At 36.1% G+C, this 15,086-nt stretch overlaps 2 protein-coding genes across 3 annotated transcripts in view; one reads left to right on the forward strand and one right to left on the reverse strand.

The window, feature by feature from the left end:
- LOC127865197 (eukaryotic translation initiation factor 4H-like) overlaps positions 1-15,086 on the reverse strand; it is a 394,459-nt gene that overhangs the window by 67,473 nt on the left and 311,900 nt on the right. The window lies entirely within an intron of this gene.
- Positions 486-15,086, forward strand: part of LOC127865189 (mitochondrial sodium/calcium exchanger protein-like) — a 42,026-nt gene continuing 27,425 nt past the window's right edge. For both annotated transcript variants that reach the window (XM_052405164.1, XM_052405165.1), the window contains exons 1-3: positions 486-505; positions 12,472-12,624; positions 13,653-13,705. In XM_052405164.1, the coding sequence (XP_052261124.1) occupies positions 503-505; positions 12,472-12,624; positions 13,653-13,705 (209 nt within the window). In that variant the 5' untranslated portion in view covers positions 486-502. The remainder of the gene's footprint in view (positions 506-12,471; positions 12,625-13,652; positions 13,706-15,086) is intronic.

The following is a 15,086-nucleotide window of genomic DNA, read 5'->3' on the forward strand; positions in this document are numbered from 1 at the left end:
GCTACACGATATCGATTGCGAGGGATTTCGCTTATTGAGCGGGTTACGTTTTTTCGGATTCAAATTATATTATGTTAAATAAACAAGTACCTATTCGTTCAATTGTTGCGTTGTTGATCTCAAAATCAATCATTATTTAGTATAATTATTACGCAGTATGTCGAACAGGGACCCAATTATCGGACCCTTTGATGAATATTAATTGCCGGTTGTTTCGCCAGGGTTAAATTGTTTATCGCACGTATGTGCATGTACAAAAGACCGGTCTTTTAATAGAATTAAAATGTTACCATGTTTTGTTTTAAATAGCAACATAATCAAGACATATTAAGTACAAACAACTCAAAATGTATAACTGTTCTTTTAACCTCCGACGCAGCAAAGTTTCGCATGCCATTTTTATATTCACCAACAGAGTCGCTCAGAACCTGTGCAGCCAGACTGACCTTCATATAGCTGAAGGAAAGCAGATTCATTCGATTGCGAGAGATTTCGCTCATTGATGGTGATAGTTGTTTCACAATATTCGACTTTCGTTGTTTAATAAACAAATATATATTCGTTCAATTTTGCCTTGTTTGTCTTGTAAATAAATAATTAGTAATATTAACACGCAGTATGCTACTCCGAACTCAATTACCGGATGCGTTGACGAGTAACAATACCATTTGTTTCACAGGGTTTCAATTGCCATTGTATATCGCACATATGTGCATGTAGCAAAGAACGGTCTTTTAATTAATTAAAAATGTTACTCTGCTGTGTGAAAAATATCAACATTATTAACGCCTGCCAATTGCTTACAATTTAAAATGTATAATTGTTCTTTATCATCCGAGACAATGAAGGTTCGCATGCCATTATATTATTCTGTTGGACTCCTTTTGAACAAGCTTGTCCGGGCCATAACTATGTCGTTCATTGTCAGATTTTAAAATCATTTGGCACATTTGTTCACCATCATTGGACGGTGTGTCGCACGAAATAATTACGTCGATATCTCCAAGGTCAAGGTCACACTTTGAGTTCAAAGGTCAAAAATGGCCATAAATGAGCTTGTCCTGGCCATAACTATGTCATTCATTGTGAGATTTTAAAATCATTTGGCACATTTGTTCACCATCATGGGACGGTGTGTCGCACGAAAGAATCACGTCAATATCTCCAATGTCAAGGTCGCCACGACTAAAAATAGATTTAAAAAAAAAACTTACAAAGGGGGTTAATTTTGTTTGTTCATTTCAAAAGTTCAGTTTGAGTTTTCTCCCTTTATCAGATTTTTTTTCACAATGAAAACCTGGTTTTGTGACAATTTTGTCCCTTGTTTAAGTTTAAGAGTATGTGTAACAATACATTCATGTTACAAAGTGTAATGAGTATTCAGTTAAAGAAAATATTTAAAACTCAATAGCATGTAAAAAAAATCACATGTTGGTAAAAGATTTTGCACAAGTAACCATTTGCAATGTGAAATAGAACAACAAAAATTTGATAATAATACTAACAATTTTCTATTTATTATTTCAACCACAAAAGATTGAGATTCCTCCTGACATGGTAATGCAGAAGATTTATTCGAAGCCTACAGCAATACAAAAAGATACTAAAATTAAATACCAAATTATCTTTGTTTAAACAATTTTGAAAATTTTATATTTATAATGAGTTTTGGGAACAAATTTTTGATTAACATGATCAAAGATCTAACAGTCACTTATGAGTTAAGCAGAGATATTCACTGCTGGAATGTGTTCATTTATGAAAAAATGCAACAGTTTAATTTAATCAATTGAATATTTAAAACTTATTCCTGAATTTTCTTTTATCTTTGGCAAGTCTGAAGGTTTGTGAAGTTTGTTGTCGCCACTGCTTTATATAGTAGACATTAATATAGTAACATCATCTTAGTGCTGGGATGGTCAAGGTACGTCTCAGGAAAAGAAAGGAATCCAATTTCCCAGTTGAATCAGACAGTATCAGTATCCTTGGCATAGCTGTGAACACACATTTATGTCAGCACTATTTAAAGTCAACAATGTTTTTCAACCATTAAAAGTTCTTAATGTGAATTGACCTGGGTTTGTACGCCCAAGTTTCGCTGGCGTCATGACATTTTCCTTTGCGGGATCAAACTTTCCGTCTAAAGAGCAAGAGACCCTCTTTTGCTTCTTTTCAGCACGCTGAAAATATAAAACAATATGAATTTAAACCAACAAGATTAATAAAGGGCTAGTATTGACTGAGCAAAAAATGCTGCGACATGTTGATCAAATTAATAGTGGTTATAAAATAATAAAATTGACTAAAATTTTATTGTTTTTGAGCTTATATAAAATTATGATTTTTCAAATAATGCAAATGAAATTTGCACCACATTGTATTGACTGAGCCTTTCTTAAAATGCTGCGACATATTTGATTAAATTTATAGTGATAGTGATTACAAAATTAAAAAAAATGACTAAATTTGTATAATCTTTGAGCTAATACAAAATTATGATTTTGCAAACAATGCAAATTAAATTTGCACCACACAATGCATTGAAATGTAACGTTTGTAAAGATACAAACATGATAACTATAGGGCTAGTATTGACTGAGCCTTTAGAAAAGAGCCAAACTGAAATTATAAAAAAAAAAAAATGACTAAAATTGTATTGCTTTTGTGCTCATTCAAAATCATGAATTTGCAAATAATACAAATAAAATTAGCATCACACAATGCGTTGAAATGTAATGTTTGTAAAGATACCCATAAGATTAATATAGGGCTAGTATTGACTGAGCCTTACGAAAAGAGCCACGACACATGTTGATCAAACTGATAGTGATTACAAAATAAAAAACAACTAAAATTGTATAATCTTTGAGCTAATACCAGATTATGCCTTTGCAAATACTGCAAATTAAATTTGCACCACGCAATGCATTGAAATGTAACGTTTGTAAAGATACCAACATGATATATATAGGGCTAGTATTGACTGAGCCTTTCAAAAAGAGCCACGGCATATGTTGATGAAACTGAAAGTGGTAAAATATAAAAAAATGACTAAAATTATTATTATTATTACCTTTGTGCTCATTCAAAATCATGAATTTGCTAATAATACAAATAAAATTAGCATCACACAATGGGTTGAAATGTAACGTTTGTAAGAATACCAACATGAATAGTATAGAGCTTTATTTGACCAAGCCTTTTGAAAAAAGCCACGACACACGTTTCTCGGATTATGGAAGTGTTTTATAAGTAAATACAAAGCATAGTCGAAAACAAATGAAATAATAAGATGTATCAAACTCAACAAACCTTTGCAATGAATACTTCTGTGTTGGCAACACTTGGTTAATTTGTTATCTTATTCTGTCTCGATTGCTTTGTCACGGTCTCGCTTTGTCAAAATGGCGGCTGTGAAAATTTGCCTTGTCGCGCGAAGTCTCGTTGGGTCGCAAGTCTTGTTTCCCTTTTGCGTTATAACGCGTTAGCTTGTTCTTCGGTTCAGTGAGTTTCTCATCCCTTTGTTTGGATAGGTCCCTGTGTATATGAACAAGGCCTTTCCATACGCATACAACTTTTGACCTCTGTGACCTTGAGCTTGAACTTAGAGTCTGCGTTTAGGTTTTGAAATCTGAGTTTAGGTTTCAAAAAATGCTCATAACTTGTCTTCTATGTCCCTTGACATAATTTATAACCTTCATATTTGGTATGCATGTGTTTATGGACAAGGCCTTTCCCTACGCACAAAAATTTTGACACATGTGACCTTGACCTTGAACTTAGGGTCGGCTTTTAGGTTTCGAAATCTGCATTTAGGTTTAAAAAAATGCTCATAACTTCTATGACCCTTGACATTTGAACTTCAACATAAATATTTGGTATGCATGTGTATATGGATAAGGCCTTTCCATACGCACACCAATTTTTACCTCTGTGACCTTGACCTTGAACTTAGGGTCCACGTTTAGGTTTCGAAATCTGCGTTTAGGTTTAAAAAAATGCTCATAACTCCTATGTCCCTTGAGATATAACCGTCATATTTGGTATGCATGTGTATATGGACAAGGCCTTTTCATACACACACACACAATTTGACCCATGTGACCTTTACCTTGAACTTAGGGTCCGCCTTTAGGTTTTTAAATTTGCCTTTAGGTTTCGTGAAATGCTCATAACTTCTATCAAAGCGTTTATATGGGGGCATATGTCATTCTATGGTGACAGCTCTTGTTATTTGTTAAAAAGAACACGATGTTTTTGCAAAATACTTTTTCCGATCCCTGGCCCGGCTTCATGACTTTTGTGGAAACCTTAAACTGATTTATGGTATTAGGAGACTAGGATCATGAAATTTCATAGGTACATTAAAGGGATCTTTTCACGCTTTGGTAAATTGACAAAATTGAAAAAAGTTGTTTCAGATTCGCAAATTTTCGTTTTAGTTATGATATTTGTGAGGAAACAGTAATACTGAACATTTACCATGGTCTAATATAGCCATTATATGCATCTTTTGACGATTTTAAAACCTAAAAATTATAAAGCGTTGCAACACGAAACGATTGAATAATTTGGAGAGTTCTGTTTTTGTCGTTAAATTTTGTGAAACTACGAAGATTGCTTATATAAGGTATAAAATACTTCATGTATATGTACACGGCGGAATAGCTCAGTAGGCTAAAGCGTTTTTACTTCAGGACTCTGGCAGGACTCCAGGGGTCACTGGTTCGAAACCTGGTCCGGGCAATGTTCTTTTCCTTTTTTTAATTTTATTCTTGATTTTTAACTGGAGCTTTTACGATCCAATGTTTACATTTATCGATATAAAGCATTTAATGAATAAGTTAAAAAATGCCAAAATCTGTGAAAAGGCCCCTTTAATCATGACTCGCAGATGACCCTTATTGATTTTCAGGTCAGTTGGTCAAAGGTCAAGATCACGGTGATCTGAAATAGTAAAATGGTTTCCAGATGATAACTCAAGAACGCTTACGCCTAGGATCATGAAACTTCATAGGTATATTGATCATGACTGGCAGATGACCCCTATTGATTTTCAAAAAATATTCACACAATGGCTGCCACTACAACTGACAGCCCATATGGGGGCATGCATGTTTTACAAACAGCCCTTGTATTTCAACTGAGTTTAAAACGAAGTCAAAATATTTTCATATACTTGGCCATTTGGTAAAAAAAAAAAAAACAATCTTGTGAACACTAAAGAATACACATTAATTGCAAAATCTTCATTAAATGTTTTAAGATTATTAATATTTGTCACATTATTATCTCAAAAAGCATAGTAACCGGGTTATGCTTTGAAAATTAGATCACCAGTGTAGTTGGATTTTTTCTTTGCATGCTGGGAAATTTGTCGTCTGCTAAAATGTCGTCTGCTGAATTTCTAAAATGAGCATTTTCTTTGTTTTTTTTCAAAGAATACTATCAGAATAGTAAACAGTTTGGATCCTGAAGAGATGCCATGTTCTATGGCGTCTCATCTGGCCATACATATTCACACAATGGCTGCCACTCCAACTGACAGCCCATATGGGGGGCATGCATGTTTTACAAACAGCCCTTGTATTTCAACTGAGTTTAAAACGAAGTCAAAATATTTTCATATACTTGGTCATTTGGTCAAATTAAAAAACAATCTTGTGAACACTAAAGAATACACATTAATTTCAAAATCTTCATAAAATGTTTAAAGATCATTAATATTTGTCATATTAATATCTCAAAAAGCATAGTTACTGGGTTATGCTTTCAAAATTGGATCACCAGTGTAGCTGGATTAACCCTTTGCATGCTGGGAAATTTGTCGTCTGCCAAAATGTCGTCTGCTGAGCCTGAATTTCTAAAATGAGCATTTTCTTTGATTTTTATCAAAGAATACTATCAGAATAGCAAACAGTTTGGATCCTGATGAGACGCCATGTTCTGTGGCATCTCATCTGGATCCAAACTGTTTGCAAAGGCCTTCAAAATTCGGTTCCAGCACTGATAGAGTTAATGGATTGGGTCTTACGATATGTTCTAATGGTTTCTTTTCCTAGTGAGCTGTGGTTCAAGTCTTGTGATAAACATGGCTGCCATATTGAACAGGGCAGTTTTTCTGACCTGGCTATAGTCAAACCATTTTTACACTCTGGAAGTTGCATTTGTAACTCTTTAGTCATGAAACATGCTAAGAATATTAAACAAATTTTGATGTTATCAGTCATTATTTCCCCCCCAAAAGTTACAACCCCTCTTTAAAAAACTTTCCCAATCGCAAAAAATTACATTTTCGAAAAAAAAATTGTCAATGACCAAAACATCCGCCAAAAGATTCCAAACATTTCCAATTAACTCAATAATTGGTTTATTTAGTTTATTATGTAATCATATAATTCTGTAGCACTTTACACTTAAAATGTTTAAATGCAGTAAAACATGATTGCATGTATTACATGTATCAATTGGAATACAATTATTTATGATCATATTAATAATGTTTAATTCTTCCCGATTTCATGGTTTATCCTACTATTTTTCCCAATCCAAAAGGCACAGGCACTAAAATGTAAAGGAAAACAAAAACACTGGTTATTGTGGTTTGTTAAAAAAATTCATTTGCCATGTGTATGGGGGCAGTTTTATTGTGAACAAAGCTACCTGCTCAGAGCAATTACCAGGGAACTAAGGTCTTATGTATGTCATGTGTTGTCGTTCATTTATGGTCAACATTTACCTCACCAATGTCCATACAGAGTTGTCGTTCCTTGCTCTCATATACAACCTCTGCCAACACAAGAAAATCCTAACAGATTTGGTATGTTTTTATGTTTTTGTTTAAATATTATATTATGAAAAGTAATAACTAGAATCATTTTTCATTTATACTTTTAAAATAGTGTATAAATTTAGGTCCATACTAAAAAACAACAACCTTTAATTAAAAAAAAAATAGCAACAGTAAAATTATTGTACCATGTGGCTAAGCTATAATTTTGTGGTTGGTTATGAAGGCAGGCCTGGTTTTATATCAGGCTATAATTTTGTGGTTGGTTATGAAGGCAGGCCGGGTTAGATCCAGCTATGCTGGTCCAGTCAAATCTCTGCTTCTAAAAAAGGGTTCCGGTCGGTTGAAAAAATAGTTTGCCAGGGGGTCGGGGCATATTTTCTAATATATACATTATATTAGTATATAAAGGGCGCATCTTGACAAACCCTGCCTAAATGACAAAATATCAGATTTTTGTCAAATAAATAATTTATTATTGTTTAAATTGGTAGGTTAACACACATTTAAAATCAGATAGAAATACTTTAAAGCCCATATACTCTCAAACTCAACGAATATTTCATACAATATTTTGATGAATAAAGTTAACACATAACAAATCAATGTTCCATATACATGTACACATGTAGCAAAAAATAGCCAAAATTTCAATGCTATATGTGTTTTTGCAACAAATATTTAATGTGATACAAAATTCTCGTTTTTATTTTTTTGTGTCTCAATATATTCCATGTGAATTTCCGGCTGCGATAGCCAAGCATATATGAGCGAAAACGAGATTGGCTTCAGGAAGCTCGGAAGCACGAGGTATTTCTCATCAATACATCATTATTTCAATGCATCCCGAAGCATCTCTTTGTTTTGATCACTCAGTTGGTGACAAGAAACATAAGCTACACACAATTGTCACATCTTAAACAAATATAATCTCAACACCACTCACACTAGAATACATTAAAGTACATAAAACGGATGATAATTATCAAATAATTACTATTGTTTCGTTTACTCAGTCTGTAAGAAAAACGGACGCTTTATAGTTATGGGTGATCCTGGACAAGAAATCAGGTAAGCTTATGAATTAGAGTTTGTATGGAATAATAAGAGGAATCTTAAATTGTTTAAGTGTTTATTGTTAATATTAGATTAATTACTACTTAACCACTGGCTTGTGTAGAAGGGAATCTTCCCAGGGCCCTCAGTTTGGTCACATGTTATCCCAGGGCCCTCATTTTGGTCACATGTTATCCCAGGGCCCTCAGTTTGGTCACATGTTATCCCAGGGCCCTCAGTTTGGTCACATGTTATCCCATGGCCCTCAGTTTGGTCACATGTTATCCCAGGGCCCTCAGTTTGGTCACATGTTATCCCAGGGCCCTCAGTTTGGTCACATGTTATCCCAGGGCCCTCAGTTTGGTCACATGTTATCCCAGGGCCCTCAGTTTGGTCACATGTTATCCCATGGCCCTCAGTTTGGTCACATGTTATCCCAGGGCCCTCAGTTTGGTCACATGTTATCCCAGGGCCCTCAGTTTGGTCACATGTTATCCCAGGGCCCTCAGTTTGGTCACATGTTATCCCAGGGCACTCAGTTTGGTCACATGTTATCCTAGGGCCCTCAGTTTGGTCACATGTTATCCCAGGGCCCTCAGTTTGGTCACATGTTATCCCAGGGCCCTCAGTTTGGTCACATGTTATCCCAGGGCCCTCAGTTTGGTCACATGTTATCCCAGGGCCCTCAGTTTGGTCACATGTTATCCCAGGGCCCTCAGTTTGGTCACATGTTATCCCAGGGCCCTCAGTTTGGTCACATGTTATCCCAGGGCCCTCAGTTTGGTCACATGTTATCCCAGGGCCCTCAGTTTGGTCACATGTTATCCCAGGGCCCTCAGTTTGGTCACATGTTATCCCAGGGCCCTCAGTTTGGTCACATGTTATCCTAGGGCCCTCAGTTTGGTCACATGTTATCCCAGGGCACTCAGTTTGGTCACATGTTATCCTAGGGCCCTCAGTTTGGTCACATGTTATCCCAGGGCCCTCAGTTTGGTCACATGTTATCCCAGGGCCCTCAGTTTGGTCACATGTTATCCCAGGGCCCTCAGTTTGGTCACATGTTATCCCAGGGCCCTCAGTTTGGTCACATGTTATCCCAGGGCCCTCAGTTTGGTCACATGTTATCCCAGGGCCCTCAGTTTGGTCACATGTTATCCCAGGGCCCTCAGTTTGGTCACATGTTATCCCAGGGCCCTCAGTTTGGTCACATGTTATCCCATGGCCCTCAGTTTGGTCACATGTTATCCCAGGGCCCTCAGTTTGGTCACATGTTATCCCAGGGCCCTCAGTTTGGTCACATGTTATCCCAGGGCCCTCAGTTTGGTCACATGTTATCCCATGGCCCTCAGTTTGGTCACATGTTATCCTAGGGCCCTCAGTTTGGTCACATGTTATCGCATGGCCCTCAGTTTGGTCACATGTTATCCCATGGCCCTCAGTTTGGTCACATGTTATCCCAGGGCCCTCAGTTTGGTCACATGTTATCCCAGGGCCCTCAGTTTGGTCACATGTTATCCCATGGCCCTCAGTTTGGTCACATGTTATCCTAGGGCCCTCAGTTTGGTCACATGTTATCCCAGGGCACTCAGTTTGGTCACATGTTATCCCAGGGCCCTCAGTTTGGTCACATGTTATCCCAGGGCCCTCAGTTTGGTCACATGTTATCCCAGGGCCCTCAGTTTGGTCACATGTTATCCCAGGGCCCTCAGTTTGGTCACATGTTATCCCAGGGCCCTCAGTTTGGTCACATGTTATCCCAGGGCCCTCAGTTTGGTCACATGTTATCCCAGGGCCCTCAGTTTGGTCACATGTTATCCCAGGGCCCTCAGTTTGGTCACATGTTATCCCAGGGCCCTCAGTTTGGTCACATGTTATCCCAGGGCCCTCAGTTTGGTCACATGTTATCCCAGGGCCCTCAGTTTGGTCACATGTTATCCCAGGGCACTCAGTTTGGTCACATGTTATCCCAGGGCCCTCAGTTTGGTCACATGTTATCCCAGGGCCCTCAGTTTGGTCACATGTTATCCTAGGGCCCTCAGTTTGGTCACATGTTATCCCAGGGCCCTCAGTTTGGTCACATGTTATCCTGAAAAGATAAAAAAAGAACATATGCCCATGAGTCCTAGAGTTAAAATAACAGCGTTTTTCCTCACAATTTTGGGATTGTTTAGGGTACCAGTCCGATTGTGAAAATTAGTAGGATTTCCTTCCAAAGTAGGAAATATATTAACTACGCTGATAATTTTATTAAACATGTACAAATAATAAATTGCATATTTACAACAATGTGTAAAATCACAAAATCATGTTTCTATCAACACTAAACAATGAGTTTATTTAACTTAACACTCCTTTAATTGAAGCTGTTCTTGAGAGTATGAACTGTCTAAAGCGGGACTCTGTAACTTAGGTTCCGTAGGATAACCTGCCTCTGATTGAACCAGGTTTGCATAAGTAGACTGGACCATCAATTAAACTTTGCTCAACTATCAACTTTAATCAACATGCGACACAACTATGCACTGGACTCTATATTTGATACATACTACCCCATATTAAATGTGCAAGCGATTATCAGTACCAGTATTAGTTTGGCTGTTTTCATTTTACAACAAAATAACTTACATTCTAATTAACATGTACTCTAATGCACTGAAGATGCAAACGATGTATCATTATGAATGAAAAATTTCAGTGGTTTTGTTGAGTTTTTCGGCATTGCTAAACCTACCACACAAATAAGTCTTCAAGGTGTACTCCTACACGAAAAAATTATGGCCATTTACTTAGGAGACAAATCATGGAAACCTGATGTTATCCTTGTGGAAATTGTGCATTTCATGCTTTATATTGTCAAAACATTTATTTTGACACATAAAGCAGTTTAACAAATTATTATTTAATTCAGGGCCGTACCCAGGATTTTTTTACTGGGGGGGCCCAACCGGGGAGGGTTTGGGAGGGGTCCCCCCTCCCTATATATATATACTTTTTTTTAATTTGGCACTTTGCAAAGTGAATTTTAATGCTTATAAAAACGTATTTTGTGATATGAATAAATGGGATAACAAGTAAATCAGTACATTTCGGAAGTCTTTAACTTAAAACATTGGTGTGAATTCACAACAATATTAAAAGCTTTAGATTTCCGAAACTTACAGGTTTAAACTGACAATTATCCACATCAACTCTCGTATTGCTTCCATCATTTTTTTTCACAAATCAATAACGTCACAGGTTTTTTTTTAAATCTGATTCTTTGGGAAAGACCTTGTCATTTTTGAGGAAAAAAATGCGCGAAACGTCTTATATTTGGGGGAAATAATGAAAGTCTTAAATAATCAATTTAACATATTTGACTGTTTTCAAACAAATTCAAGGAAAGAGATGATTTAATCATACAATATTTTTCTACACTGGATCAGGTTAACTTATATAATGAGATCAATTTGTTGTTTCAATTTTCATTTTTTTACCAATGGGCCATTAATAGGTTGATATTACTCAATTCTCGGTACTCAATTATTTTAAATACTGAATTCTGCCAAATTCTTATCTGTTGCTCGGCAAATTTATGAACTGTTTTTCTTTTAAACAAACATGTTAACTATCTCATCGTAGTCTTGTTCAGTGATTTCCTTTCAAAAATTAAAAATACTCAGTTTTAATACCTTTGTCAGTTTATTTGTTCCGGTTCAAATTCAGGGCCCTATTCTCAATGCAAAAAGTATATATTGGGACCTAAAAATTTCCAATAAAAGGTTTAAAAAAAATAACTTTTAGTAGGGAAAAATACGTCTATGGCCTTCTCAACGAAGAAAAAAACTTGCGACGGCAATTATCAGACCATAGTTTACGAACTCCTGTAGCAGTTGCTTCCATTCGCTGCACGTATCAAAATACATGTTACATCAACCATCGATAGGTGAAGCATTAATGATCACAATGGGGGACTGATCGGGGATGTGTGTACAAGGCGATAAGAAAACATTGCCTAGAGGCTTATTTCGATTGGCGAGCGTTAATCCCCTTGTTTATCAGGGACAATAAAACATAGCTGCTCTTTTGTTTTGAGGGAAAGTATACTGTGGGCCCTTGCACGAGAAAAAAAATTGCAGTGGGCCGATTATTAAAAAAAAAAATCATAGTTCGACAGCCAGCTGGGGGGGCCCGGGCCCCTGGGCCCATGGCCTGGGTACGGGCCTGCAATTAATTACCTTAAACTGTACAAAAAAAAAAAATTGCCAAGAAAATCAACAGATGTTTTTGCTTTTCAGGTTTCTCTATTATCATGCTGAGACAGGAGTTTTCTTTGTGAAACCAAAAAACGATCACAAATAATGAATGGCAGAAGTTCTGGCATAGACAATTTGCACTCAAAATAAATTCAAGATAAAGAGCAAAAATAAATACCTAATAGACGCTGATCACATTCGTGCCAATGTAGCTAGAAATTGGGTTACATTTGCATAACAAATGAAGAGTAGACAACAGCTAGCAAAAAAGCGTTGTTTCAGAATCATGATTTTTGTTTTTGATCATCACATGATTTCATCCACAGAGTTGTGTTGCACCAATATCTTTTACATGTCAAGTTTGATATGCATTCTGATTCTCCCTTGCAGTGCAGTGATGTTCACAAGAAACCAATGGATGAGCGGTGCAGTTTCGTGAACCGTACCGATGACTGTCAAATTGATGAGGGCTTCATTGACTACATACACATCCTCTATTGTGATTTCAGCCCTCATCTGCTGCCATTGGCAGTCACAATACTGGTAGAAACATACTAAATATTTAAAAAAAGAGAATGCAAACAATCAAAACCAGGGCATATTCTCTGTCTAGGGAATTGGTGCTGGATTTTTCCGGAATGGGGGGGGGGGGCACTATTTTATGGAACACCTTACAAGATAGAATAGAAAAAAGTTTTATTTAACTTGCAAAAAATCAATATTAAGTAATTTTAAATAGATACTCTTATTAGAAATATAATCAGGGATAGATTTTATAGAGTTTAATGCTTGTATTGCTAAAATTGACTTTAAATACATATTAATTTTGGTTGAACAAAGTTCAGCACCAAATGGACAAAAATATGTCCTTAGCACTGACATTTTTGTATGTTATATACATGATATTTATCAAATAACAATTCAAATACAAGTGAATCACACAAACATTATGTCATAGTCCATGTTGTACAATGAAAATACAAGTGAATCACACAAACATTATGTCATAGTCCATGTTGTACAATTTTGATACAAGTGAATCACACACACATTATGTCATAGTCCATGTTGTACAATTTTGATACAAGTGAATCACACAAACATTATGTCATAGTCCATGTTGTACAATTCAAATACAAGTGAATCACACAAACATTATGTCATAGTCCATGTTGTACAATTCAGATACAAGTGAATCACACACACATTATGTCATAGTCCATGTTGTACAATTCAGATACAAGTGAATCACACAAACATTATGTCATAGCCCATGTTGTACAATTCAAATACAAGTGAATCACACAAACATTATGTCATAGTCCATGTTGTACAAAGAAAATTACTTTGGATCTTGATTATGTAATGATTTTTTTCAGCCTTAAATAAGATGATGTAAAAAGATCGTAATGATATTGAAGTTAGATGTTCATATAATGTTTATTGCAGAGCTTCTTTAAATTCAAGAAGGAAACTGAACTATTCTGTGCAAAGATTATACTGAGAAGTGATCTTGTTGTTGGTTGCTATGCAAATATTTCTCCTTACCAACACATTATTTCTCCTGACAGGTTCTATGGCTGATGTTCCTATTTATTGGTCTAGCAGTCACCGCTGATGACTTGTAAGTAATGCTAGCAATTTATTTGACAAATACATACCGTAATTACTCTATGTTTTCGGACACTTAAAAATAATTATTTTTGTTCGTGTCCGAAAACTTAGATACTAAAAATATTCACAAAATACAGGTGTCCGAAAACTTAGAGTCGAAAATTTAAGTGTCCGAAAATAACGTCAATTTTATCAACGACTACCGGTTATAGCACACGCTTGTAAAATACCATGCCGTATAGTATAAATTACAGTTATATATGTTTGCACTGCATTTTAAATAATTTTAAATGCTTAATTAATTTGACAGAAAGTTACTACAAGGTTGTACTTTGACCAACGAGTTCAAAGATGAGCATGTGATGTACCGATACTCGCTAGTATGAACCTGTAATTAACACAACAATAAAAGCAATGAATTCTTTGTTTGTTCATTTCCGATAGTTGTTGTCTAACACCTTCCATTGTTCGTAAAACTTGCAATAGGGTGTATCACACGGTGAAGCGTTTGTTATTTGTCACAGTTATTTTACTGAGAAGGGGTAGTACCATTGCGGTAGATAATTGAATTTTTAATTGGCGCTACCCTTGGTCATAACGCTTAAGCTATCGGGAGAAACCATTGTTTTATACCGGTTTACACGGTTATTTACCCAATAACGCAAATGTAATGGTCCGTTGCCCTAAGGCATGCACCTGCCATGTTTTATGATGTTAATCTGGTTGTAAAACCCCATGATCAAAGTGTCATTAGATATCGAAAACAGGACCGAAATTTGGTAAAATAGCGCTGTAAAATGTACTGTCCGAAAACTTAGAGACATTAATTATGGACGAAAACTCGTGTGTCCGAAAATTAAGAGTCACGAAAAATAATTATTTTTGCTTAAAAAGTGGGTGTCCGAAAACTTTGAGTAATTACGGTAGTTCCCCATGAATACTTGAGTAGACTAATCAAGGGATTATACTTGAGCATGGCTCTGAGAAGACCAGCTGCAATGCATGTAAATTAAGCGTAGACACAGATAAGCCAGCGTAGGCAGTTCAGGGGCAACATTTTCCGCTTTTGTAGTTTTTTTTTTTAAAGGGAGTCTCTTCTTAGCGAAAATCCACTATAGGCAGAAAGTGTTGTCCCTGATAAGCCTGTTACAACTGCACACTTAACGCACATGCAATAAAAACGTTTTTCCAGATAGAGGCTCACTAGTATTGGTCAATAAAAGCAAATTGTGCATAACCCCACGGATTGACTGTAAATCCCTGTCTATTGGTAAATTATCAACCAGTTGTCTGTACAAGGCAACAAGATACTAGTTAACGCCAAATTTAATTGTTAGCAGAAATTGTTTTAACATCATTTGCTTGGAGAAAAGTTATTGTTTCATTATTTA

Source organism: Dreissena polymorpha, chromosome 1, assembly GCF_020536995.1.
Source record: "Dreissena polymorpha isolate Duluth1 chromosome 1, UMN_Dpol_1.0, whole genome shotgun sequence".
Classification (NCBI taxonomy): Eukaryota; Metazoa; Mollusca; class Bivalvia; order Myida; family Dreissenidae; genus Dreissena; species Dreissena polymorpha.